A 26,085-nucleotide genomic window follows, 5' to 3' on the forward strand; every position below is an offset into this window, starting at 1 on the left:
AGCTTCTCAGATATGATGGATAGTGGCTTAGCCACTTCATCTGCCAGCTTCGTCAGGACCCACAGATGCATCTCATCAGGTCCCATGGACTTGTGCACCTTCAGGTTCCTTAAATAGTCTCAAGCCTGAGCTTCTCCTACTGTGGGTGGTTCTTCTTTCTCTAGTCCCTGCCTTTGCCTTCTGCTACTTGGGCAGTGTAAATTCATCAGGAATGTATATCTTAATTTCACTGTGTAAGCCAGTCATTGATTTCCTGAATTGATGTCATAGGTACTTGATTTTGTGATTTTTTTTTTCTCTATTGTATTTCCTGTGGCAGGATATAAGATGAGTCTGGTCTATCCATTTATCCTTTGAATGCGCAGGCACAGTACTGGTGTTAATTTGTTTTACAAATGCAGCAATCTAATGCAGGTTTAGAATGTGTGCCTTCCATGTCTTTGCTGCTAGGCTGAAGTCTGTGGTCCAAGACATTTGGATCATAGTGATTGCTGTTGTGCAATAATTTACGGAAGAAAGAGGTGCAAAGTTACTGGAGTCAGGAGTCATGGACTGTAAACATAGTTTTGAACTCTGACTGTGCTGTCTTTCTTGTAAAAGCAGATTGAATGTCAGGATGCCTTGGAAGCAGCTGCTCGGGCAGAGGGCCTGCCACTGGACACCTCTGTGCATTCCCAGCTGAGAATGCTGGACGAAGAGCATCACAAGGGCAAATACCACCATGGCCTGAATGTGCTGAAACCCATACGGACTACTTCAAAGTAAGTCTTTAGGCTACAAAAGAACTGATACTTTGCTTTTCAAACCAGTCACAAAGCAGGATTGCAGCTGTGGATCTGCTGACTGATACTGAAAACATCAGAGTTTGTTTAGCAAGTATGACTGTCACGGGCCACTTGGTACTCTGAGTACTTTCATTGAGAGGAGGCTTTGTTTATCTCAGGCATTTACAATTCTGTTTCGTTTCCTTTTTAATTTGTGATTTTTTTCTTTTAGACACCAGCACCCTGTTGATAATGCTGGGCTTTTCTCCTGCATGACCTTCTCCTGGCTCACTCCTTTGGCCCACAGAGCGTACAAGAAAGGGGAATTGTTTATGGATGATGTATGGTCTTTATCAAGGCATGAGTCTTCAGATGTCAATTGTAGAAGGTAGAGACATCTTGTTCCTTATTTTCTCATTTCCTTTTTTTTTATACATTAGTTCACAGGCAATGATTTTTTCCCTGCCTTTCTCAGAATAGTGGAACTTAGTTCTGTCCTTCATAGACCACTTCTTCCTGCTGCACCATTTCTGTACTCTTGTCTGTTTCAGCGAACTTAAAGGATTCTGTCTCCAGGAGTGTTTTGAAATTGTTTTTCTGATTTTGTATGTCTTTAAACTATTTTTTGTTAAAACAAAGTTCTTAAGGGTACACTGAAAAAATCTTGTGCTAAAATAATGAAAAGTGATACTGACAGTAGCAAGGTGATTTGAATATGGGTCAGATCTTGCAATCAGGCTAACCTTTTATGGCTAAGGAGATTTTTGCTCAGATTTTGGCTCCACAACTCTCTTGCCAGATCAGCAAGGAAAGACGGTGACAAGTCAGTATATTAAGATTGCCAAAGAGACTTCAGGCAAAGCAAAAGACACTGTGTTTTTCACCCCTCTCTTCCTTAGAAGTAACACAATGTAGATATTTCAAGATGCAGATATATCTCTCTACCTCACAGAGCGTACCGTGTATTTCTCTTGATATCTGGTAATTTTTGTTGCTCTGAGCTAGGAAGTGCTTGGAATTTTCAAAAAGAAGTAGCCATGGGATTGTGCCTTATCTCATGGTGAAAGATTTATAACACGAGGCTTCTGTTTTTATTAGGCTGGAGAGATTGTGGCAGGAAGAACTGCAAGAAAGTGGGCCTGATGATGCTTCTCTCCGGAGGGTTGTGTGGATTTTCTGCCGCACCAGGCTCATCATTTCCATAGTGTGTCTGATGATCACACAGCTCGCGGGTTTTAGTGGACCAGTAAGTAATATCCATCCTTTTTTTAACAACCCCAGAGGGCTCCATCTCATGGCCAACTGTAAAATCTTAAGGTTTCATTGCAGAATCACTTAAATGTTTTGACTAGCTAGAAATTTTGGGGCAAAATTCCAGAGTGATTCAATAATTCAAGATAGGTTTCCTACAGCTGGTGGATCAGTTGCTGAATACCGAGGCGAGTTCTTGGAGAAGGGAGGGGGAGTTTAGGTGTCTTGGAGGAGATGCACACTTGGTTTTTCCCTTTGGATGTGGGTGTAGTTTAAAATTCTTCCTTAGCTGGTATGTGGTCTTTTTGCATAAAATTATGTGCAGGTCTTTTAATTATTTTCTTTTTCTTTTTGCAATTCTGTAAATTTATCTTGGAATAAAATTCAGTCTGATAAAACACTAATCTTAGATTATTGACATTAATATCATAGTCTTCAAGAAGTGGAATGAAACAATTTTATTAGAGCACTACTTAAAAACCAATGTGAGCAGGTCTCAAGAAGTCTGTGAATATAGTCTTTACCGATCCTGCAGAGAATGGTCAGACAGGTTTCATGCAGAAGTGTTAGAGTACATTGTTGCCTCTAGGAGCTGCTGCTGTTTGTTGCTATGGGTCGTAATGAAGATAACATATGGGTCTTGACATTCACACCATTTTTTGTCACCTGTTTGTTGCACGTGCTGTGCAGATTTACAGTTGAAACTTTGACTAAATCTATTCTCTACACATTTCCCTTGAGGAGTAGGAGCAGTATTACTGCTAGTAGTACACGTTTCAGTGTGCTGGTAAGCTGAAGGTTCATGTCTTGGGTAAGTACACTTGGGTGCACTGTTAGGTGAAATGTCTTTTAAAAATGTTTTCCTGCTTTTAAATGTCTTATCAAAATGACGTTCTACTTTTTAAGCCTTTTTAAAGTTTGCCTTGTTTCATGTAATATGAATAACAATAAATTGTGGTATTGTTTTGTTGGTAATAATTTATAGTAGCTTGTATTATAAAATATACGAACATACTTTGGTAATTAACAATAAATCATGATTGAGGTTTTAACAGCACTAGCTTTCCCCAAGAAGAGCTTCTGTCATTGTTTCACTACAGGGCTTTAGTAGCTGCTTTTATCTTTAGCAAAGAACTTGCAGCAGGGTTGCCCCTAATTTCTGTAGTGTAATTTTCTCAATTTGTCTCAGCCGAACTGCTGAATGAGAGCAAGCGGGAGGGGAAGGAGAAAAACAAACCAACTTGGCTAGGCTGGGGCCTACCGCTGCAACTGATGCTCCATTTGGGTAATTTAAAATTATCTATAGATATTTGCCCATTTACAGGCAACCTTATTCATTTCTCTGAATAAGGAACAATTCCATTTTGGTTCCATCATTTGGCATGAAAAATAAGTCTTTACCATCCCTCCTCCCTGTTTTTAAAGATGGCATGCCTCATAGATATGCCTATGCTGTCTCCTCAGAAGCATCAGTGCTTTCTTGTATTGATACACCCTTTTGGTCACCTGAAGGTGAAAAGGGAGATCAGGAAAAGCACTTGACTTGACCTTATGTATTGGTGAAAATTATAAAAATGGAGTTAAACACTGTATTAAACTTCAAAAATTTTAATTGAATGTCTATGACCTTGAAATGTCAGCCAACAGCTGTGGCTTTGTTAATGAGCATTGTGATGGTTATAACTGGAAAGGAGTTGTTGCAGACTTCCTGTGTGGGTTGTTTTTCATATCAGGTAGATCCTTCAAGGGTCTTCCTTTTTTTCTATTTCAATAAATTCTGCATCTGGCACAGTATCCAAACCCATAACCTGGTGAGACAGCAGCTGCATGTGTCAGACTGCCTTGTAATAACCATCAGAATGTACTAGTATAGGTGAGATACTATTTATCTCCAGTGAACATTTGCTACCATTTGATCAGCTACCAAAACGTTCAAGTTTGGGTTGAGGAGCGAAGAAGTTTTTTGGTTGCTAAGCATAATCAGTTTAACTCCAGGTCTGAACAATGTACCTGTTTGCAACTGTTCAGAGCTATTCTTCCTGTTTGGGAGATGGGGAAACTTGCTATCTTAGTGGAGTACAGCTTGACAGTTTGGTCAGTTATTGGAGGGGGGAGTGGTAAGCTATTGGAGGTAAGTTTCCCGATTTCCCAGTTGGCTCCAGTTGCAGCCTGCTCTGTGCTGTCGCACGCTGGCTGCAGCAGGGACGCCAGCACTGCAGTGGGACCAGTGACAGAAGCTGTTCTTCAGAATTTTCAGGATGGCTGTTTTCTGCGTCAGAATGAGACAGTCCTGCTGGGCAGAGCCAACGCCAAGAGCAAAGGTAAGGTAATGTTTATTCCATGGGAATGCTTAAGACAGCCGAGCAGCTAGTACCAACTACTACGGTAATAGTCACAGGAGTTCCTTTTTCCCTGTTAGCTTGAGTTTTAGTTTTTGTACTGTAACTTTCTTGTTTTGTAAGTAACTTTATGCTGGATTCTTGTCATTAAATTATTTTGAATTCAAATAGTATGTGTTCAGATGTAAATGTTAATTCTGTGTGACTCTTTTGCCCTCCCTTTTCAATATTCTTTAATCTGCTGTTTCCTCTTTTCTTTCTTCCGGAAAAAAAAAAGGGGGTATAATGTAAGCTGGTCTCTATTTCATCACGGGAGATGCTGAATCTATAAAATAGTGCTGAAAAATTGCACTAAAAAGTATTGGGAGGAATGAGACCCCAGGAAACATCTGCTATCTTTATACATCCTCTCTTGGAGACTTTCAGCAATGCTGTGGTGTGCGAGAAAATGCTTGCAGTCTGCGACCATGCTGAGTTACAGCTCCTGAGGAAAAAGGGGGATTTTTCACCCCAATTGCTCAGTGACTCGGTTGCATATGTTGGATTGAATACTGGAAAAAGAAGTCAGTAATCTCCTTAAGTAACTGCAAACCAACTGTATGCAGCTGTGGTCCAAACAGTCGATGTAAAACTAAATCCCAGTAAGGAGAAAGTTGGAATGCAATAGATCTGTGAATGTGAGCTCCTCACATTTGTTCAGGGATCGATACGTAAATTTTCTCAGTGGCCATTCTAGAACCTGATGGACATCTGGCTTTAATTCGCACCTGTGAAAAAGAAAGAGCAAAATTATTTACAGCATGTTTCCTTGGTTCTGATGTGCAGAATTATTTTTCTCGGAACAGATGAATTTGATCTCCATTTTTTTCTGTTATTTGGTGCTGGGCTCTATAGCTATCGATACCTTTGCTGAAGTAGTGGGGTTTTGGTTTTTTCCTTTCTCTTCAAACTATACAGAACTCTTACTTGCAAAACCTGGTTTAGCCAAGAGGACTTCAATGGACTGTGATGTGAAAGGCTTCTCAAATATTTTCTTTGGTCTCAGATTTTTTTTGTTGCTTTTTATTGTGGGCAAAGGTAATTCTCTGCTCTGTACTAGAATATCAAAAGCACCAGTATCTTAAAGCATCATTTGTTGAAAAGCTCTCTAGGAAATCTTTTGCTGTCTGTGAAGCCTTACTGTAGGATACTTTTTAAACCAGATTTCAGAATTTGTGCAGCCTCAGAAGCCTCCTCTGTTGGCACCTGCAAGTTCGACTTCTTTTGGACTTCATGAACAAATACTGTTCTGTTTTTGTATCTTTATAATTTTGTGTGTAGTTTCAAATCTAGTTTGTTAGAGGCTAAGACCGACTGTTAGATATTAGCCCTTTATAATTATCCTGTATGTGCAGATTGTATGTTTATACAATGCTCTACCTGTTGTACAGTGTTTTTGAGATGTTACCATTTAAGATGGCACTTTATTTCAAATAAAAGTCTATTGTTTCGCAGTCAGTAGTATTTAATATTGCTGGTGATTGTGAGTTGTATGATGTTATATTGTGCCGTTGGACCACAAAGAGCTGGAGGTGGGAATCAGTGGTTCTGGGGGCTGTCTTCTTTCTGCAGGTGATGTTTGAAATGTGATTCATGAGGTAAAGCGTTTATGTTTTTGGGGTGAGAGGGTATGGGGAGGGATTGAATGGTTAATTTTTTGTCTTTTTTTTTTCTCCCCTGTCCCCAATGATTTGTGGTATTGCGTACCTTGTGCTTTCTGCTTGTTTTTTTCTTTACTATTAAACTGCTGATGTTTATTTCCAGGAATGTTTTGCAAATGTCCTTCTCACTCTTCCCCTCTACAACTGTAGGTACATTGTTCCTTTTTATCAAATAAGCACGTTTGAAGCAAACCAAAGATAAAATAAAAAAGGTCTTAATGTCACGTAAAGGAATGTTTCTTAATGTGCGCAGATGTATAAGTAGTGACTATATTTTAAAACTCTTCTATATGATAATGCATTGCTTTCAGCTAACTGACAGATTTATGTTAAGTTAGAAGACTCGGAGGATTAGAAGCGTGCTGTGAGGAATATGGTTCCAAATTAAACTCTCTTTACTTATTAAATTTGACTCAGTGCTTGGCTCTCAGCAGGGCTTTGTGTTACAGTACTTCTTGTATTGACACCTTTTACTTCTAGAAAGAAGATGCTTTCTATTTCAAACGGCTCTTTTAAAAGCAAAGTAGCCTACTTATTTCTAACTTAACATAAAGTTGCTGCATGGTCTCTGGGATGATGGGGTGTTCATGCAAGCTTGCATTTCTTCCTGTAGGCATTCGTTGTGAAACATCTTTTGGAGTATACCCAACAGAATGAGTCCAACCTGCAGTACAGCTTGTTTTTAGTTTTTGGCATCTTTATGACGGAAATAGTGCGATCTTGGTCCCTTGCGCTAACCTGGGCTTTGAATTACCGCACGGGGGTTAGACTGCGCGGAGCTATCTTGACAATGGCGTTTAAGAAAATTCTTAAGCTGAAGAACATCAAGGAGAAGTCTCTTGGAGAGGTAAGCTGCATCATCATTTTAGAAACTGCAGTGTGAAAAGGCATGTGCAATATATTCCTTTGAGAACGAGCTATGCCTTAGATCTAAATAATCTGTTGTGTGTATTTTTCAGCTTATAAATGTATGTTCCAATGATGGCCAAAGGATGTTTGAAGCTGCAGCAGTTGGCAGTTTGTTGGCTGGGGGCCCTATTGTGGCCATCTTAGGAATGGTTTATAATGTGATTATTCTGGGTCCAACAGGTTTCTTGGGCTCTGCTGTCTTCATCCTTTTCTACCCCGCAATGGTGAGTTGAAAAGAGTTAAGACTTGCTTCGTTTTTATGAGGTCAGACATATGTATAGTTCTGAATGGAAGGTGTTGAAATGTGCTAGATTTAGCCCATTAATGGTGCTGCATGTTATTGAAGGTGTTTCTAAAGATGGTGTATGAAGCAGAAATTTGGAAACGGGAAGCTCAAAATTACAGAGAAAATTAGAAAATAGAAATAGGGAAGCTGATAGATTTGACTGAAATAAATATGGATAGCTAAATTAAACTGCAGAATGTTCAGATGCTTGTGGTCGAGGTTGGAAAGACAAGGCCTGCAGCCTGTGTACAGGGTCTCAGCGTTGCATGAGCACGTCACTCTTGATTTCAACAAAAGATGTTGAAAAGCACTGCATCTTGGATAAGGGTGTTCTTGATTAGTTACTCCTGCCTCTACTTCTGCAGAGCTGTGAAATAGGCTAGTTCAAGCAAAAATTTTCTTGCCTCTAAAATGCCCTGTGAGGCTGTTAAAGATCTGTCACTGTATTCATAATACAAATTTTAAAAAGCACAGAGGCTGAGTACTGTGAGGTTGACTTTGGTCCAATTTACCTGACCAACAGGAAGGATTAAAATAATGGGAATTACATTTTAAAGAGGAGAATGAGAAGTGGAGTTGGATCATCTTTTCCAGTTCTTTTCAGCAGTCCTTCTCTGTTGATGGGGACTCCAAAAGAGATTGCGGGAGTATGAAGAAGGGCAAGGAGCTGAAATCTTCCTAAAGCAATGTGTTGATTTTGAATTTCAGACCAGGAATGGGATGAATGTAAGAGCAGCAGATGCTTTGAAACAAGTTAACAACTATTTTTAGATTGGTTTAGTAAAAATGTTAAAACTGTTTTAACACCTTCATAGCCTTGGCATATGGTAGAAATTGATCTGGCTGTGCAAAGTCCAGCTCACTCTTTTGCCTTCTGGGACCAGGTTAAAAGGTTGACTAAAATGGGTTCTACTGTTCATTTGCCATGAGGGTCAACTTGGTGTGTTTTTAGGTTAATGTGTTTGTATTCTTTATGCTTCAGAAACTTTAACAAATCTGGTACTATCCAATGTCAGTAAAAGCGCACACCTTTATTTTCACAAACTTTATTTTTGTTGAATCTTGCTATTGTGAGTCTAGTGCTCAGTGCAGATGGGGTGGGAGGAAATGACTTCTATCTCCAGCCTGACGTTTATGTTCGAACAACAGTCGCCTTGCCCCATCCCTGAATCCCTTTTTCAGATTCAAAACTGGTAATTAGGAGGAGTTGAATGTACTTGCTCTGAGTTGCCATTAATGCATGGTGTTGTTTTGTTTCAGATGTTTGTATCACGCCTCACAGCTTATTTCAGAAGAAAATGTGTATCAACAACAGATGAGCGTGTGCAAAAGATGAATGAAGTTCTTAATTACATTAAGTTCATTAAAATGTATGCCTGGGTCAAACCATTTTCTCAGAATGTTCAAAGTGAGTTCACACAATCTGTAAACGTTCCCTTTTGTGCAGATGCCCCATTGCTTAGTAGCCTGGTGCATCCTCCTAGCTTAGTACCATAGATGTTGATGTACATGCAGTGTAATAACACTTCCATCCTTCAGGCTTCCTATCTGTTATGCATGAAGGGTTGGACAAACAGACCTGCTTCTAAAGTTTCACTTTCTAGCGTGATGATGTTTGTGGCTTGGTGCAAATGTTTAAATTTTAAAATTTTATTCCATTTTTATCATTTAATAAATGTGCCGGCCGCTCCATTTTTAAATAGAGACCTCTATTCTTACGGAGATTTACAGACCATTATAGTTTGCTCCTCTGTAACTGTGGTCTTTATGAGAAGGTATATAATGTCATAAATGCTAAGTGTTAGGCCTCTCTTACTCAGTGTTTATAGTGCTATGGTAGTGTCTGTTGTGTATGTACCCCCTAAATCATACTTCAAATGTGGTGCCCCTGTTTATATTTCTAGAAATTCGTGAGGAAGAACGTAAAATCTTAGAGCGTGCAGGCTACTTCCAGAGCATCACTGTGGGTGTGGCTCCAATAGTTGTGGTCATTGCCAGCGTGGTGACATTTTCTGTCCATATGATCCTTGGCTACGATCTTACAGCAGCTCAGGTAACTTACTGAAGTGTTGAAAGTATTCTTTACAATATTGTTACAATAGCTTTTCTACTAAGCCATTTCCCTTCATCATATTCTTTGCTTTGTAACTGTGGCTGTGTGGCCAGACTGTAGCCTTTCTCACAGAAGTGAACATCCGATGGCTATGACAGCAGCAGATGTAGTCTCATATTTTGCACAAGAAGCTCTCAGTGCTGTTTCAGTCCTGACCTTCCCCAGAACAGGTTTTGAGCTGAATGTAAATGAGCACTTCTGTTTGCTATTCAGATAGGGCATTGGGATTATTGGATGTTTTTACTTTACAGTATGCTGGGATGCAAACAGCACAAATGTCTTACAAACAGGATTTGAACTTGGGTCTTCACAAGTAATAGGCTAATGCAGAATTTGTTAGCTGCTGCTTTCAGTAGACGTACAAACACTGAAGATGTCTGTCTTGGTCTGTTACAAAGCACTGCAGAAACAGTTGGGTAGATCTGCTGTTTTCTGCTGTTTGAGAATATGTTGAATATTTAAATGGTTATTCTTGGACTGTGGGCCTTTTCTGTGGCTTTGAATTGCTGCTGTGACATTGCAGCTTTTAGAAGGTTGGAGTTGGTAGTATATTGCATCCAAGTGTGATTATCTTTCTTGTCTCATTTTTAGGCATTCACAGTGGTCACTGTCTTTAATTCAATGACTTTTGCTCTAAAAGTAACACCTTTCTCAGTGAAATCTCTGTCTGAGGCATCTGTTTCTGTTGACAGATTTAAGGTAAGCAGTCATTTGGCCTTGCAGTTTTAACTGTAAGTGTGGAGTGTGGTATGTGTATAATAGAAGCTAAGGGAACACTTGGAAGGTAATGTTGTTTTCATGACTGAGGAGTTCTTTTTCTTTACACTTAGCACTCCAGATTATTGAATTCTGTGAGAGACACAGATCTAGTGAAGGAATGTTAGAAGTTTAAGATAATACCAGTGTGGGAAGCAAAATATTTAATGATTTTAGGATTTTGGTGTTGGCCACTGCAAGAGATAGAATACAGGACTAGATGGTTCACAGTATAATAATTCTTAAAGTCCCTTTTAAGACGATCTGCATGAAAAGACAGTGCAACATGTCTGCAATGAAATTTGATGTTTTGCTAATGAAACTCTTTTTGGAAATGTCAGGTATTACATAGGCAGCTTTGCACAAACCAGTAGAGTTTTATTTGTAGTTATGAAAAACAGGTTTTGTATTTCCAGACCAGATTAAGTGACTGAAACTCGCCTATATGAATAAAATGCAGTTGTGATCTGACAAAGCAGAATCTACAGCAGAAAATTAAAACTCATATAACAAACAGTCCTATCTCATCCTTCAATCCCTGTGAGGAGAACACACTGTGTATACTGTAGTATGAACTCAGAGGACAGGCCTTTGTTTTTGTCTTCTGTCTTGGATACAATAGAGCATTGGACGTTGCAGAAATTTCCAAATAGGATTCCACAAGCATTGACAGATGATATGGACTCTGTGTAATGCATTCGTGCAACAAATCTGAGTGTGAGAAGAATGGGATCTGCAGAATGGTTTTGAGATCCCATTGCTTTTGACTATTTTTGTTTCATCTTCTGAGTCACCCTAAATCAGACTTTCTTAAATCCAAATGCACTGAAGGGAGTTTTAGGGGGGAGGAGAAAGAGAGGGGAAATTGTGGTATCTCCTAGTTTGCCTGTAAACAGTGTAATCTGTGTAGGGAGTGTAACACAAGGTGGGTATACTTTAACATTACAGTAAAAATGTAACTGACTTTTTGGTTCTGTAAAAGAGTATGAGCCTGCTTATGAATGTATGATTTGGGCATAGCAATTGCAAGAGTAAATAAGGCTGAGAATTGAGAAGTCTTCAGTTGCAAAAGGCTTCTCAGTTCAAAACATAAATTATATAAGTGGAAAACATTTTATCTTGTAATTAAACTGTGTGAAAAATCTTTTCCTAATCTGTGTTGATTGTAAATACTGATGGATGAGGTGGAAAACGTGATACAGTGGACTTAATGGCTTACTACTTATTGTCAAGCAGCCCAAGATAGGTCAGCTAAATTTGTGTGAGATGACTTTTTCCCAGCAGAAAAGTTTGAAGGGTAGAGACCGAAGTTAAGTCATTCCATCTCCTTCCGTAATGAGTTGGTGTGCAAGACGTGTCAGTCACTTTCCCTCAAAGTGACCTCTCCTCTCCAACCCATGTATTCTACTCGTGTGTTTTTAATTGGGAAGTTACAGAGCTGCAGTTGCAAACACTGTTAAAAGAATAAGCCCCTTTCATGTCACATCCAGAGTATTGCAGTTCTGTGAAAGTCCTTAGCGTATCTAAGTGCTTCCACCACATCCAGGAATGCACCAGCCACTTAGCAGGCCTGGAGTTAGTTTACACTAATGAGCTACCTTTTGCTCTTCAGCTTCCTCCTACTATATAGCCTGATGTGTTTTGCTGCGTGAGTGTGCCGTAGGCTTGTCTCCCAGTCTTGATCAGGTGTCTCATCTTTACACCTCTCTCACAACTCCTATCAGAGTTTATTTCTAATGGAAGAGGTTCATATGATAAAGAAAAAACCAGCCAATCCTCACACCGCGATAGAGGTGAAAAATGCTACATTGGCTTGGGACTTCTCCCACGCCAGCGTCCAGAGCTCACCAAAGTTGACCCCCAAAGTGAAAAAAGACAAGAAAGTCACCAAGGGCAAGAAAGAGAAAATGAAGCTACAGAATGAGGGACAGCAAGCTGTGCTGGCAGAGCAGAAGGGCCATCTTCTAGTGGACAATGATGACCATCCTAGCCCTGAAGAGGAGAACAAAATCATCCACCTGGTTAACCTTCGGCTTCAGAGGACTCTCTACAACATTGACTTGGAGATAGAGAAGGTAAGAGAAGAAAGGAGGAAATCTGAGCTTTCGAAAGGCCTTATTTTTAGCTGTTCGTTGGAATAGAGCGCTGTGGTGTATTTTTGCATGAAATGGAGCACGTTGCTTTTGTGCACTCCTATAATATCCATGGCAACTGCAGTATCCAGGATGCAGGGTCTGATTTTGATGTAAACAGCTGTGCCATTTTAGCAAACTAGATCTTTGCAAACAGCCTATGAAACACCTGCAAGTTGTATAGCTTTCACAGCTAACTGATGGTTTTGCTGTTTGTAGCTGTCAGTATTGTATATCAGCCATTGAGCTTAAAGAATCGGCAGGACAACAAGGGGTATCAATGGGGTATTGGTGGATGGTGTATTCCTGCAGCCATTGATAATTTTGCAGGGTTTCAGCTATATTCTGGGTGAACATTTTAGGTGATTCTAATGGGAGCATAACAGTGCTTTTCATTGAAGAATGTGCAATTTTCTTCCTTGAGAGTTTTTATGCAGTAGAAGGATACAGAGGTGGTCAAGAATTTAGAAGCAGTTGGAGTCCTCCTTCAAAGATGGGTAAAAGCATGTAAAATGTCAAAGAAAAAGCATTGAACTTAATTACATGATATCTCCTACATATGCAGAAGCTTTACAGTCTGGCAGTTGGATGTTGTGGTAATGGGATCCATGTATTTATCAAGTTATTTATGATTAAATTGTCTATATGAGTAGAAGGACAGTATAAGTATTAAACTATAAAACCCCTGTATTTTAAACTTTTGAGAAGGATGCATATAGTTTAAAGAACAGCCTTGAAAAGGGAGTACACGGTTACTTGAAAATGCAAAGGCTAGTGTTCTGTCAGAAGATTGTAAATAAGAGGAGGCCAGCAATATGTTCCTACAAGTGGCTATATACCCTTTTTGTCCACTTTACCTTTTTTTACAAAAGGAGCAAAACCAGTTTCGATGAATTTGTTGTTTAATGTGGATATCAACCCACCCATTTTATTGCAGAGACATGCTTCAAAGTGGCTGTATTCTTGCCTTTTCTTGGTATGTGTTTCTTAGCAAACTACATCTTGTAGGCAAGGAGTTTTACTGGATCCATATATCCTAAATGCTGGTTCTCTTTCAGTCTTTCCCTCTTTATATCTTTCCTTACCACTCTCAAAAGCATCTTGGTGCATTCTGTTCAGGCAGGCCTTGGTGCTTTTGCCCGAGTGCAGCATTCTCTGGGCCTGTATCAGGCCCAGTCAAAGGGAAGCTGATCCTAAAATACATTCATTTTTACCTGTAGAGTTGATTCTGGTTTAGTTCACTGTGGCATAGTATTCACTCTTTATTATTTGAGACTTAAAATATTGACTGTCTTGCTTTTTTATCTGTTATGTCTCTTTTCAGCTGTCATTGATGTCCAGCTGTCCGATTGGAGGTACTAAAGGTAGTCCAAATTCTGAAGGGGATGGAGAATGTAAGAAATGAGTACCATAATTTATTTTTTTTCTGTCTAGGGAAAACTTGTTGGAATTTGTGGCAGTGTGGGGAGCGGAAAAACTTCACTTATCTCAGGAATTTTAGGACAGGTGAGAAATTCAGTTTTGACTACTGCTGTTCTCCTCTTTCCTATCTCCTGTTTCACTTATTTGTACTCTGTAGAGAAGTCTATTCTAAACATGGAATAGCATAATTTCACAGTTTATCTTTAATTTCAGATGACCTTGTTGGAGGGTAGCATTGCAGTAAGTGGAACATTTGCATATGTGGCCCAGCAGGCCTGGATTCTCAATGCTACGCTTCGGGACAATATTCTTTTTGGCAAGGAATATGATGAAGAAAGGTTTGTCAGAACTGTTTGCTGATTTTCCTGAAAGCTTAGTCATTCTCGGCCCAAATGTGGGGAAAATTTAATGCAGAGTGCACTGCAGTTAAAGCCTATATATCCTTTTAGAGTCTGTCTTTAAGACTCCTTTAGGTCTCATTTACGAGCCTGCCTCTCTTGCATGTGGTCACTGTGGCCGATGTCTGTCAGTGCCTCTGTCATTGCTCATTTGCAGTGAGGGCTGTACCTCATACTGGAGTACTGTCTGACCTCTATTTTAGCAACTGCTGTGGAGCAGCACTGAAGTGACGTTTGCTCTTGCTGTCCTGACCTTGCCCTCTTTAAACACGACAACTACTGGTTGCAATGTACTGGTGTCTTCCATGGCCCTCCCCTGGTGGAGGCCTTTCCCGTGGCCTGTGCTAGCTATCCTTGGAAAGAAATCGCCTCCTTACCTTCACAATATTTCAGAAGTAGGTGATTAATTATTATCCTCAGTTTCCTCCTGGGAATCTAAGGCAGATCATTTGTTTTAGGCTGCTGGAACATCTGCTATTAGCATAGAAAGTGAGATAATGCTCTACTGGCTAGATACTTGAGGGGGGGAAAAGGTGTTCTTACTGTTTATCTAATTGTTCTTTAGATACAATACGGTGTTGAACGGTTGCTGTCTCAGGCCTGACCTGGCCATACTTCCAAATGGAGACCTGACAGAGGTATAAATTTTGCTTATAGTAAACTAATTAGTAGATGGAGAAAAGAGTTTGGGTTTGGCAGGCTAGGCTAGAGTGAGAGGAAGTCAGTCTCGTATGCATATAAGCCAAGCTGTTGAATGCAACGTCTTGAGCTGAGCTTATGAGTGCAGGCCCTGGCCTGTTGAGAGTTGTGCTATGTTTTTGTCTCAGATGTTGACAGTTCAGTAGTTTTTTTTTATTGTGCTGTAAATTTAGCTGCCTTAACAGGACCTATTTGAACTTGATTTAAAATAGCTAAGAAAAAAAAGCATGGCTATGTTAAAACAGAAAAAGTAAATTAAGCAAAAAAGTACTGCCACATTTTAAGCATATTAACCTTGAGTTTGAGTGTGTAACACATTGCACAAAGTGTACACCTAAACTAGAATATATATATGTATTAAAACAATATACAGGGAATGTGCATGTATATATAAATGAAAATATTATGGTCTACTTTATTCCTGTCAACTCTTGAGCTCTGAATATCTGTTGCATGATGCTGTAGAAATAGAATAATGGGTGTGTGTCTGTACAGATTGGTGAACGAGGGGCTAACCTGAGTGGAGGACAGCGTCAGAGAATCAGTCTTGCTCGAGCCCTGTACAGTGACAGGAGCATTTACATCCTTGATGATCCCCTTAGTGCCTTAGATGCTCATGTTGGAAATCACATTTTTAACAGTGCAATAAGGAAGCACCTGAAATCAAAGACTGTCCTTTTCATCACTCATCAGCTTCAGGTACTACAACTCATATTTCCTTCTTGGACTTTCTTGAAATGCTGTTTAGTCAGTTGCCTTCATACTGGAAATTTCTCTGCCCTAACCTGTTGCAGCACAGCCCTGTCTGTCTATAGGATGCATGGCTTACATTTACAAACTAGGTTTGCAAATATGCACTGAGTACAATCTAATTCTTTATTTGATATCAGTGCTGCTTGGTGTCTGATTGGGACTGGTGACATTTGGCTAAAGAAGATTTACCAGAGAAATAAATACCTTGTTCAAAAACACTTTTGCTAACTTGCTATAAAGCTAGTTCATCACATCAGGAAACACTTAGATTTGGTGTCAGTAAACCAGAATTGATGTACTCTGAGATTTATTTTTGACATTTTCTGTGTATAAAATATTAATACTTAGTATTTGCAGTGTTTAAGCATCCTGAATTGTGTCTTCCGTAACAGATTTTTTTGATAGAACATAAAAACTTTTTTTGTGTAGAGTGAGAGTAATCCTGGTGCTCTAGTCAATGCACAACCTTTAAAAATCAGTTGTCTGTTACGTGGGAAGAGGTGTGTTGTGTGCAAATGTCTATAAATTACTGAAAAGGATTGTGTGGGAGTGTGTTTGATTATTGGACATAATGATAGAGACTTGTTCTTACTGCCATTTTGTCCAGTATCTTGTTGACTGTGATGAAGTGATCTTCATGAAAGAAGGCTGCATTACTGAGCGAGGAAGTCATGAGGAATTGATGAATTTAAATGGGGACTATGCAACTATTTTTAATAACCTACAGCTGGGAGAAACACCACATATTGAGGTACTTGTTTGTTTATTTTAAGGTGCTCTGAATGTTGACTTTTCTGATGAGATGAACTAAATGACATAATTGGAAGACTGGAAAATGGCTTCACATGTTCATGTGATGATCTGACCAACAGATTTCCTGTAGAATAATCTGTACTTCATTAGCACTTTGTATTTGCAGTCATGGTTTGTACTTAGGGAATGCGTCGTAGAGAGTACTCTCCCAATGAGCTCATGAGTTGAACATGAAAGTAATGTATCATCCTCTCTGACGCTCGGAGCAGGAAGCCTGTTGTTTCTTTTATTGCACACCTCACTACTTAATTTGCCTCCAAATTAGCACAGACCTGGACCAACCTTTGCCTGAAAAAATTCTTACTGTTTTTTTTACTTCTTTTTCACATAGGGTGTGACTGAGGCACAGCAAGAGTGACACAACTTGTCAAAAGTTAGTTGTGACAGTATTTTGGAAATGTAACTGGAAATGCTTTGGTTTGGTGGGGTTGAGAAAAAAAATTCGTTGCTCGACACTGCTTCTCTTGTGAAACAATGGCTGTAAATGCAGACTTGGATTTATCCTCTAGTATTCTAGTTGGTGGAAAAAATGTAAATCTGGAGAATAACAAGAACCATTCAGTAGGACAGGCATTTAAATTTTCAGTGAATTAATTTTTCCCACCTTTCTCCTCTTTGTTTCCTGAAATTACTCTTTGGAGTAAGCAACTTTGCTGCTTTTTATTTGATGATGATTTACTTCTCTAGGTTTTGTGTGCTTTTTCTCTCAGTAAGAAGAGATTAAAAACGACATCAGCAGTTTATTTTTTAAGAGATGAGAGGCTCCTTGTTCACAAGTTGCAGACATATTTAAAAAAAACTTTCTGAAAAGGTATCATTGTGATAAATACACACATATAGAAGGTGGTAGGTGAAATTTTCTCCTGGGAGATGTTAGTGGAAGAAGTGAAATAATGTAGTGCATTACTCTGCTTATCCTCTCTAAGGCATGAAGATTATAGGTGTGCCATTTTAAGATTAATGTAATGACAGTTAAGGTGAGATTCTCCCATCTTCATGCTTGGTGGACCTTCACTGTCTCTCTGTAAACGCTATCTCATGGAAGGAGCATTAATTTGCATTCCTTATGGGATAAGAAGAAATGGATGGTCAGGTTAGATTCTCTGTGGCTTGACAGTGTGAGATGTCTCTTCTCCCATGAAGATGTTTCAGTTAATGTAGGCTGTCTCTGAACAGGTAGTAACTTCCATTTGTGGGAAGGTGACTGGGTTTAGAACAGTAATTGTGTGTGCAGTTTAATGTTTGGACATTTGATTTCTTGAAGACCGAGTTAACCTGACTTTGTCCTTAGAGACATTTCGTAAAAGCTTTCCTGAGTGAAGTACTAGGGCATGTAGGGGGGAAAAAAACCCTCTTAATAAAATTGTGAGTTATTTTTACAAGGAGGATTGTATCTTTCTCTCAGTAGTAGGAGTGTCATTCCTCTGTCATGTATGCTCATAGTGCCACTGATTCTGGAAATTAACCTTGCGCACTACCAGTACAGGTTGGTAGCAGTTCAGATTAATAGAGAAGGAGAATTTAATCCACCAGAGTTGACAGTCATCCATAATAACAGTGAAGTTAATATCCTACTTGATATGAATGCTAAGCTATTGAAAGCCTTTGTCCTTAGGAGGCAGCTTATAAAAAGTTTGGGTTCAGATATGAAAATGTCAAAGCAAATTACTCCAATATGTTTAGTGTCATTGTTTTCCTGCAGATTAATATAAAGAAGAACGCAAACAGTTCACTGAAAAGACCCCAGGATAAAAGTACCAAAACAGGGTCTGTGAAGAAGGAGAAAGTTGTGAAGAAGGAAGAAGGTAACTATGTAATCAGATTTCTGGCTGTAATTATTTTATACACCAATAAGCTCAAAGCATTTGCTTTCAAAGTGTATTATGAATGTTCGTCTCAGGTTTTGAAAGCTGTCTCAAGTCCTGGTCACTCAGTGTGGTTGACAGGACACGGGCAGTGGGCAAAGAACATTCATTAATTCATTAAATGTGAGTGCCTGCACAATGTTTTTAAGTTCAATCAAGCTGCTGCTGGTCAGATGCCATCGGCACAAAGGAGCTTGTAGTACCCTGTCTCCCACACCACCTCTCCCTCCTGTCCTAAGAGTGCAATGTGTATAGCTTGGTACTCACAGAGTCCTAGGCAGGACATGGCGTTTATGTATGAAGAAGTGGAAGGTCTGACCTCTGTTTTGTGGTTCTCTCTGTTTAATCTTAACTTTGAACTTCAGCAGGGTTTAAAACGCAATAGTGAGGCTGATAGCGGCCTAGTGTTTAGGTCTGTGCTGATTACGCTTTTTCAGACATACCATGATGTGAATGATTCCGCAGAGGAAATGTGACTTTTTGAAAAAAAAACTGTTTGAACCATTGAGTTCTATGTATTAAGTAATATCTGTGTTTCTGAAAGTATTCTGTCCAGTTTGAAAATGACTGTAGTTTTGTGTATGTCCACCAACTTGCAGAAGTTTCCTGGAACAGTTTTCTTTTCCTCACTCCTCCTTCCTCCTCCTCTTTTGTTTCACAGGCCAGTTGGTCCAATTGGAAGAGAAAGGCAAAGGCTCTGTCCCCTGGTCTGTTTATGGTATCTACATTCAGGCCGCTGGAGGTCCCTTCGCGTTCCTCGTCATCATGGCACTGTTTGTGCTGAATGTGGGCAGTACAGCTTTTAGCAACTGGTGGCTGAGTTTCTGGATCAAGCAAGGCAGTGGAGTAAGATAAATAGCTTTTCTACTCTCTTGTGTCTAACAGCCAGGGGGACTGCTCTCCTAGACTAATCCCAAGCAGTCCTATGAGACCAAATGATGCTTCCTAATTTAACCAAGTTGTAAGGCTCCCCAGGAGGTGATCTCACTAGGGAGTTCATCTCCAAGAATAAGAGAGCTCCACTAATAAGAAAACTGTAATGGCTCATATGGTTTTATACTGCCCTCTTGTTCCTTGTCTTGGTTAGTTTAAGAAAAGGAAGTGAAAATGTGAAAGGGGCCAACAAGCTGCAGGGGGAATTACTAATTTTAGGGCTGGTTTTTGTTTGAGCGTGACCTTAAATCTAACAGGATAATCTTGTTGAAGTATATGGCTTTAAGTCAAATGACTTTTGGGAGTTGCCTTGAAGATTGTGATGACCTGGGATGGTTTGGAACTTTTCCCACTCTAGGGGCTCTGATTGCAAATCTTCGTGCATTTAAAGATTGAAATATAACTGGAAGATTTTTTTTTTTGGGGTGGGCGGAGCAAACTACTAACCTCAGAGAAGAAATAATGAAGTGCAGATGACCAACAAGATTAAAATAATGAATGAGGTCCTTAAACATACTTAGAGAGACAATGAGAATCTACAACAGTGTGACAGTAAAGAATTTACTGCGTACTGACAGAAAAAAAAAACACGTTTGATAACACGACTGTACAACCTATCCAAGGTGAATATTGCTGTGTAATAGGAGCAGTGGTATGCAAGTATCTGGCATTGTTCAGAAGAATACAAGAAATAAGCATGAAATGAGAGATTAGGAAGCAAATGAAGTAGGTATAGTGGTGGTATTTTCAAAGATACAGGAAAAAGGCCAAGGGCTACAAATCTGCAAGTCAAGTATCTCTGCTAGGGAAAACTTTCTGAAGTATTCAAAGATCATTGAAGTACTTTATTTAAAGAAGAAATACCAAATATGTCCTTAGGACGCAAATATGGTGGGAGGGGACACAAGACAGTTAAATATTACCATCTGTAATATGTACATGCTTAATCCTTGTCTTAACTAACTGTTCACTGAAACCTTGAATTTTCTGCAGAACACCACAGTCACTTTGGGAAATGATACTGTCATAAGCAACAGTATGAAAGATAACCCTCACATGCATTACTATGCTGGCATCTATGCACTGTCTATGGCAGTTATGTTGATCCTGAAAGCTGTTCGTGGTGTTGTCTTTGTAAAGGTATGTGCCAATGCTGTTGTTTTTCTTATCCCCGCCCCTCTCCTCCTGCTGCGTATTGCTGTCACCGTGGTTCTTTTGGTCACCTCCCAGGAGAGACTTCCAAAGCAGAGGAAGTCAGATCATTGATTGTGAGGTTTCCATAAGTCACTTCTTGGGGCTGCACCATGCTTTCTGTTAAACTTCTGCCTGAATTAATAGCTTCTTCCCACTGGTTGGAAGCACAGAATGCAAGAAAAAAAAAAAAAATCTTCTGATTGGAGAGAGAAAATGAGCAGAATGTTTTGATGCCCAGGGGAGGGGCAGTGACAGGAAGGCAAACATCTTTACATAATGCTGCAATGTTTTCTGCATTGTCAGGGAACTCTCAGAGCATCTTCAAGGCTGCATGATGAGCTCTTCCGATCTGCGTAGCCCCATGAAGTTCTTTGACACTACACCCACTGGGCGGATTCTCAACAGGTTTTCCAAAGACATGGATGAAGGTATCTCTCACTGTATGCGCTGTAAATCCCCCATTCAGACCTCTCAATTAACTCCTTAATACTGTTGGGGTGATTGTACCCTTTATCTATTGCCAAATATGAACTTGTGATAGACAAAGCAGGAACTGGGACATACCTGGGTTATGATTCTAGAAGGCAGCTGATATCTCAGGTCTGCCTGTTCACTTACAAAGAAGAAAGTGTGCAACTGCTCTTGTACCTGCAGACTGCACATGGACTCTTGACAGTTAATGCAGGGGGAATCTAGAGTATCAGGATGAAGCTGATGTACAGCAACAGTGGTAATTACGTCAGAGTTGTGTCAGTGCTGTTTCTGCAAATGGGAATAATTGGAAAGACTACTAGCATCTCAGAAGATAAAAGGACCCCTAAGGAAAATGTACATTTTTAATTTGAATAAGCCATGAGAAATCACTGTCCTTGTCAATGATGATGTACAGTTGGACTTAATTGCTTTATATAGGTTGTTTTAGCTTTCTGTACTCAAGATCTTCCTCTTTTACCTCCATCTTTTCCAGTTGATGTTCGTTTGCCATTTCAAGCAGAAATGTTCATCCAGAATGTCATACTTGTGTTCTTCTGTGTCGGGGTGATTTCTGGGGTTTTCCCCTGGTTCCTGGTGGCAGTGGGGCCCCTCATTGTCCTATTCACAGTTCTGCATGTTGTGTCTAGGTAAGTACATCAGCTGCTTTGACTGAAAATAGAGATACTTTGACTCATTAGTAAGGACATAGGGTTCTTCAAGATATATGCATCAATGTAGTGGTTGGCGTATGGTGGTTGTACATGTGCCTTAAAAGTGCTTCTTTCCTTCCAGAGTCTTTATTAGAGAGCTCAAGCGTCTGGACAACATCACACAGTCTCCATTCCTGTCTCATATTACATCTAGCATCCAGGGTCTCTCCACAATCCACGCCTACCACAAAGGACAGGAATTTCTACACAGGTCAGTCTAGATAGCCATCTAAGAGTGGTGGAACACAAAGCAGGGTGCAACAGGTTTATCTTCAGAAAGATTTATTAATGGGATCTATAGCTGATGGCGTGCATTGGCTCCAAGACTGAAAGTTGCTTTTCAGGGGAAAATGAGGGAGAACAAGAAGAAGGGTAAGGGAAAACTCCCCAGTAGCCAACTGAAAAGAACAGTGGTGGGGTCCCAGGTGGGTGCCCTCCTCTGGAGTTCTCTGCAGAGCAGCAGGTGGCAGTCATAATGGTGAGGACAACTTTTGACCATACTTTTTTGCTAGTAGTATATACTTTTGATCAGGGTCCTGCTTATACTTTCTATTGGTTGTTTCTCCTTGTGATGATACTAGCATTGGTTAGAGCATGCTAACAAAACCTCAGTGTGCACGTTGATGAGCTGCTAGTCTCTGTGCATGTGTATCACTGGACAGCATTTATCAAGTGTTTAAGTGATTGTTAGCTGCCTTGTGCACTATACTTGGTCTTCTCTAGTGTAAACTAAAATCTGCAAAACAAATGTTAGTGAGGGGAAGTCTATCATTTCTCATGTGAGTGGTAGTTGCTTCCCATGAGAACCTACCATAACAATATCAGAGTTTTGCAGGTGCGAGGTCGTGACACCAACAGCCTGGGAGCACAGGGGATATTGCCATAGAAGCTCTGGAAAGACACTGCTACACCAGCTTAGATGAAAGGTCGCAGAGGTGCAAATAGCAGTCCCTTAGCATTGCTGGTGCTAGAGCACTAAGGCACTGCACACACTGCAACAGTGAGAGGTGTAAAACTGAGTTGGATGATCAGATAATCTAGTTACTGGCTTTGTGAATCTCTCAAGTGTCTCCCCTTAAATATACTTTCTCAGCTACGCAGTGTCAGGATTGTAAATTAAGTGGTTTTGGATATGTTTTAATTAGTGTCACCAATCCTATCAAAACTTGCTGTAACTTTACTTTTACATTTGTGTATAAAATAACACGTACTCTCTGCTTATTCTGAAGCACTGCTGCTCTTACCTCTGGAGTAACTTGTTGCCATTGAGCATCCTCTGGAAGGTCTTGCATAGGTGAAGTTGTGGTGAAAGTATGTGTAACGTCCCTGAATTTTGATTCACCCCAGTATAATTCATTGTTGTACACAGAAGCTTGGTAATTTGACTTCCAAGAGTTTGAGCTAAGTAGATATCTGATGTTATTCAGGGAAGTTTGTAAACCCTGCTTTCATGGCTTAGTTTGAGACTTTGTCAATGATGGACTAGACTTCCCACCCTGAATTCTGATACTGGAACAGGGATTTAAGTAGCTCTGCTATTTGTAGAACATGAGATTCGTGGAGGTCTACTAACTTTCCCTGTATTTGTTTCAGGTATCAGGAGCTCCTAGATGACAATCAGGCACCATTTTACCTGTTCAGCTGTGCAATGCGCTGGCTAGCTGTACGGCTGGACATTATCAGCATTGCTCTTATCACAACCACTGGCCTTATGATTGTCTTAATGCATGGCCAGATTCCTCCTGCCTATGCTGGGCTGGCTATCTCATATGCTGTGCAGGTGAGTATGTGCACATACTGTAATATTTAATTTCTCATTTAATGTAGTTATCAATAAGTAAAAGTAACATGCCATTGAAAACTTTCCTTAATGCACTAGAATGGAAGAAGACACTGTTAACTCTTTTGGTAGTGGAGGGGAAAACAATCCAGAGTCAGGACCTTTTGCTAGCACCCAAATTACAAATTATGAGGAGCTAGGTGCTTAAGGCTGTTGTTTTGGGGAACTGTCTCTTCTTAAGTGATGAAGAGCCTCAAACGGTTTCTACTGTATATCCTGCAAATCGCAATTTTCCTGGATATTTTCAGAAATTGGGTTGATGGTACATCAGACATCTGCCAAACTGATGCCTTAATGTATTGCCTGCAGTATGTTTTCCCAGCGGGCAGCATCCACTGTTTCAGCTGCCCGGGTTAGACTGGCTTCCGGGCTCGGAACAGTTACTGTTAGAGCTGTTGTTTGGCCTTTTCTGCCTCCTGGTGGTAGTAAGGTGATATTACAAGACTTAGACGGCTAATATTTGCTCCTGGGAAACCTCTCTAAACTGCTGGCTTTCCAAGTGATTAAATTATGTTTATTTTAAAAGTAACTATTAACTAAAGTCAGCTTGCCTTGGACACCTTAGATATATGATACCCAATGCCAAGAGGACTTGTATCAAATATCATAGAATCATTTAGGTTGGAAAAGACCTTTAAGATCATCAAGTCCAACCGTTAACCTAGCATGGCCAAGTCCACCACTAAACCATGTCCCCACGTCTACAAGTCTTTTAAATGCCTCCTTGGGCAGCCTGTTCCAATGCTTGACAACCATTTTGGTGAAGAAATTTTTCCTAATATCTAATCTAAACTGCCCCTGGTGCAACTTGAGGCCATTTCCTCTTGTCCTATTGCTTCTTACATGGGAGAAGAGACCGACCCCCACCTCACTACAACCTCCTTTCAGGTAGTTGTAGAGAGCAGTAAGGTCTCCCTTCAACCTCCTTTTCTCCATACTAAACACCCCCAGTTCCCTCAGCCGCTCCCCATCAGACTTGTGCTCCAGACCCTTCACCACCTTCGTTGCCCTTCTCTGGGCTCGCTCCAGCACCTCAACGTCTTTCTTGTAGTGAGGGGCCCAAAACGGAACACAGCACTTGAGGTGGGGCCTCACCAGTGCCCAGTACAGGGGGACGATCACTGCCTTAGTGTTGCTGGCTACACTATCCATTAGGTTCATCTCTTAATTCAATAATAAATCACAGGTCTCTAACTTTGTCTTCATTTTCTCCTATCACTCCAGTTAACAGGATTATTCCAGTTTACAGTCAGACTTGCTTCAGAGACAGAAGCTCGCTTCACCTCAGTGGAGAGGATTGATCACTATATCAAGGTATGACAATAATACATTCAACTGCCTGTTGTAAAATTTCTTATTGCTTGTTACGTTGCTGGCATAAGAGAAGAGAAAGTCAGTCATAGTTTGCCTTAGTACAGAATGTATGTTTCTGATCTTGTAAACACATTAATGCATGTATTGTAATGCTGCAGAGTGAATTTGTTTTGCAAAGCATGTATATAAGCATTGGCAGGGTGAATGCTACAAGAGCTGGTAGGTGACTAAGCTTACAGGTGTCACTTGCCTGGCATCACTGAAGTTACATAAGGATATTGAAAGTTTGCTGACGCTCTCAGAAAAGACTGGAGTATGTGAAAGGGATAACTGGGAATTCAGTACAATATTTTACAGTAAAAGGATGGTGTTCCAGCATACTTCATTCCAAATGTAATGTAACTCCTTCATTTAAACACAAATAACTGTTTGTTACTTTATTTGTATGTAATTTTGCTTCATCCTAATAAGTCGTCTTCTTTTTCCACAGCTAACTTATACAATGTATTTCTATTTGCTTAAAAAGTCAAGGAATTGCTCTCATTGCAAGCATGAGAAATGTGCTGTGCTAAACATGAAAGATATGCCAGGCTAAATGCTTTGCAAGCTGCTCTGATTGCTCCTGATTATCTATAACCCTTTCTTCATAATTAAGATTTGTGTATGCAGAACTGGGCATAGGCCAACGGGGAAAGTGTAGCCAGGAGAAAGCCTTCTGCTGGGTCTGGTCTTTGAGGTGAAAGACACTTTTACTTAACACATAGTACACATTCCCTCTAAACTTTGGAGAGACCTGTATATCTGTTTGGGTATATCTGGGCTATGTAGTAGTTGATATTTGTAGAATCTTTTCAGATTTAATACTGAAGAGAAAAAAAAATACTTAAACTGCTTACTGCGCCAGTTAAATAAATCCTCTTGTGGCACCTAAATAGAAAAATTCTGTGTATGGAAGACTTTGACGACCACACAAGCTGACAACTCTGTGCCAAATATTGCCTGATATCTCTCACTGGGCTGAGATGGGTTTTTCACTGTCAGGCCTTCAGTGGCAAAAGCTATAGTTGTAGGCTGTTGGGTTTTTTTTATTGCTATCTCTCATTTTATATCACTATTAAGCAACAGTTTATGTGATTTTTCTCATTTGGATCTCTACACAGCCATTTTATTATGAAACTGTAAAACTAGTTTGAACCTAAAGTGAAGGAGTCGGGGAGCAGCAAAACACCATGCAGGTTCTGTGTCTTACCAAGTCCCAGCTTGGCTTTTCTCATTGCGGGTTCCGAGGCTGCTGTTATGAGCACCAAGCCTAAAGAATGGGAGTACTATTGTAGCAGATCGCTGGTTTTCTCAAACCCTTGTGGTACAATTAATCTGCCTCTAACTAGATGTGGCAGATGTCCACAATTAACATAGTCCT

The 26,085-nt window shown here is 40.0% G+C and overlaps 1 protein-coding gene across 1 annotated transcript in view; it reads left to right on the forward strand.

The window, feature by feature from the left end:
• The first annotated feature begins 606 nt into the window (after positions 1 to 606).
• Positions 607 to 26,085, forward strand: part of LOC104168758 (multidrug resistance-associated protein 5-like) — a 32,484-nt gene continuing 7,005 nt past the window's right edge. The window contains 23 exon segments of the mRNA XM_009709452.1: positions 607 to 761; positions 997 to 1,152; positions 1,863 to 2,010; positions 6,668 to 6,901; positions 7,014 to 7,187; positions 8,510 to 8,657; positions 9,154 to 9,302; positions 9,954 to 10,061; positions 11,843 to 12,193; positions 13,685 to 13,756; positions 13,886 to 14,010; positions 14,636 to 14,708; positions 15,265 to 15,468; positions 16,130 to 16,273; positions 18,038 to 18,140; positions 18,862 to 19,046; positions 20,127 to 20,273; positions 20,631 to 20,674; positions 20,676 to 20,755; positions 21,295 to 21,448; positions 21,594 to 21,722; positions 23,105 to 23,291; positions 24,576 to 24,665. Of these exon segments, the coding sequence (XP_009707754.1) occupies positions 685 to 761; positions 997 to 1,152; positions 1,863 to 2,010; positions 6,668 to 6,901; positions 7,014 to 7,187; positions 8,510 to 8,657; positions 9,154 to 9,302; positions 9,954 to 10,061; positions 11,843 to 12,193; positions 13,685 to 13,756; positions 13,886 to 14,010; positions 14,636 to 14,708; positions 15,265 to 15,468; positions 16,130 to 16,273; positions 18,038 to 18,140; positions 18,862 to 19,046; positions 20,127 to 20,273; positions 20,631 to 20,674; positions 20,676 to 20,755; positions 21,295 to 21,448; positions 21,594 to 21,722; positions 23,105 to 23,291; positions 24,576 to 24,665 (3,282 nt within the window). The 5' untranslated portion in view covers positions 607 to 684.

The sequence above is a fragment of the Cariama cristata genome, unplaced genomic scaffold (genome assembly GCF_000690535.1).
Source record: "Cariama cristata isolate BGI_N322 unplaced genomic scaffold, ASM69053v1 scaffold15591, whole genome shotgun sequence".
NCBI classification, from domain to species: Eukaryota; Metazoa; Chordata; class Aves; order Cariamiformes; family Cariamidae; genus Cariama; species Cariama cristata.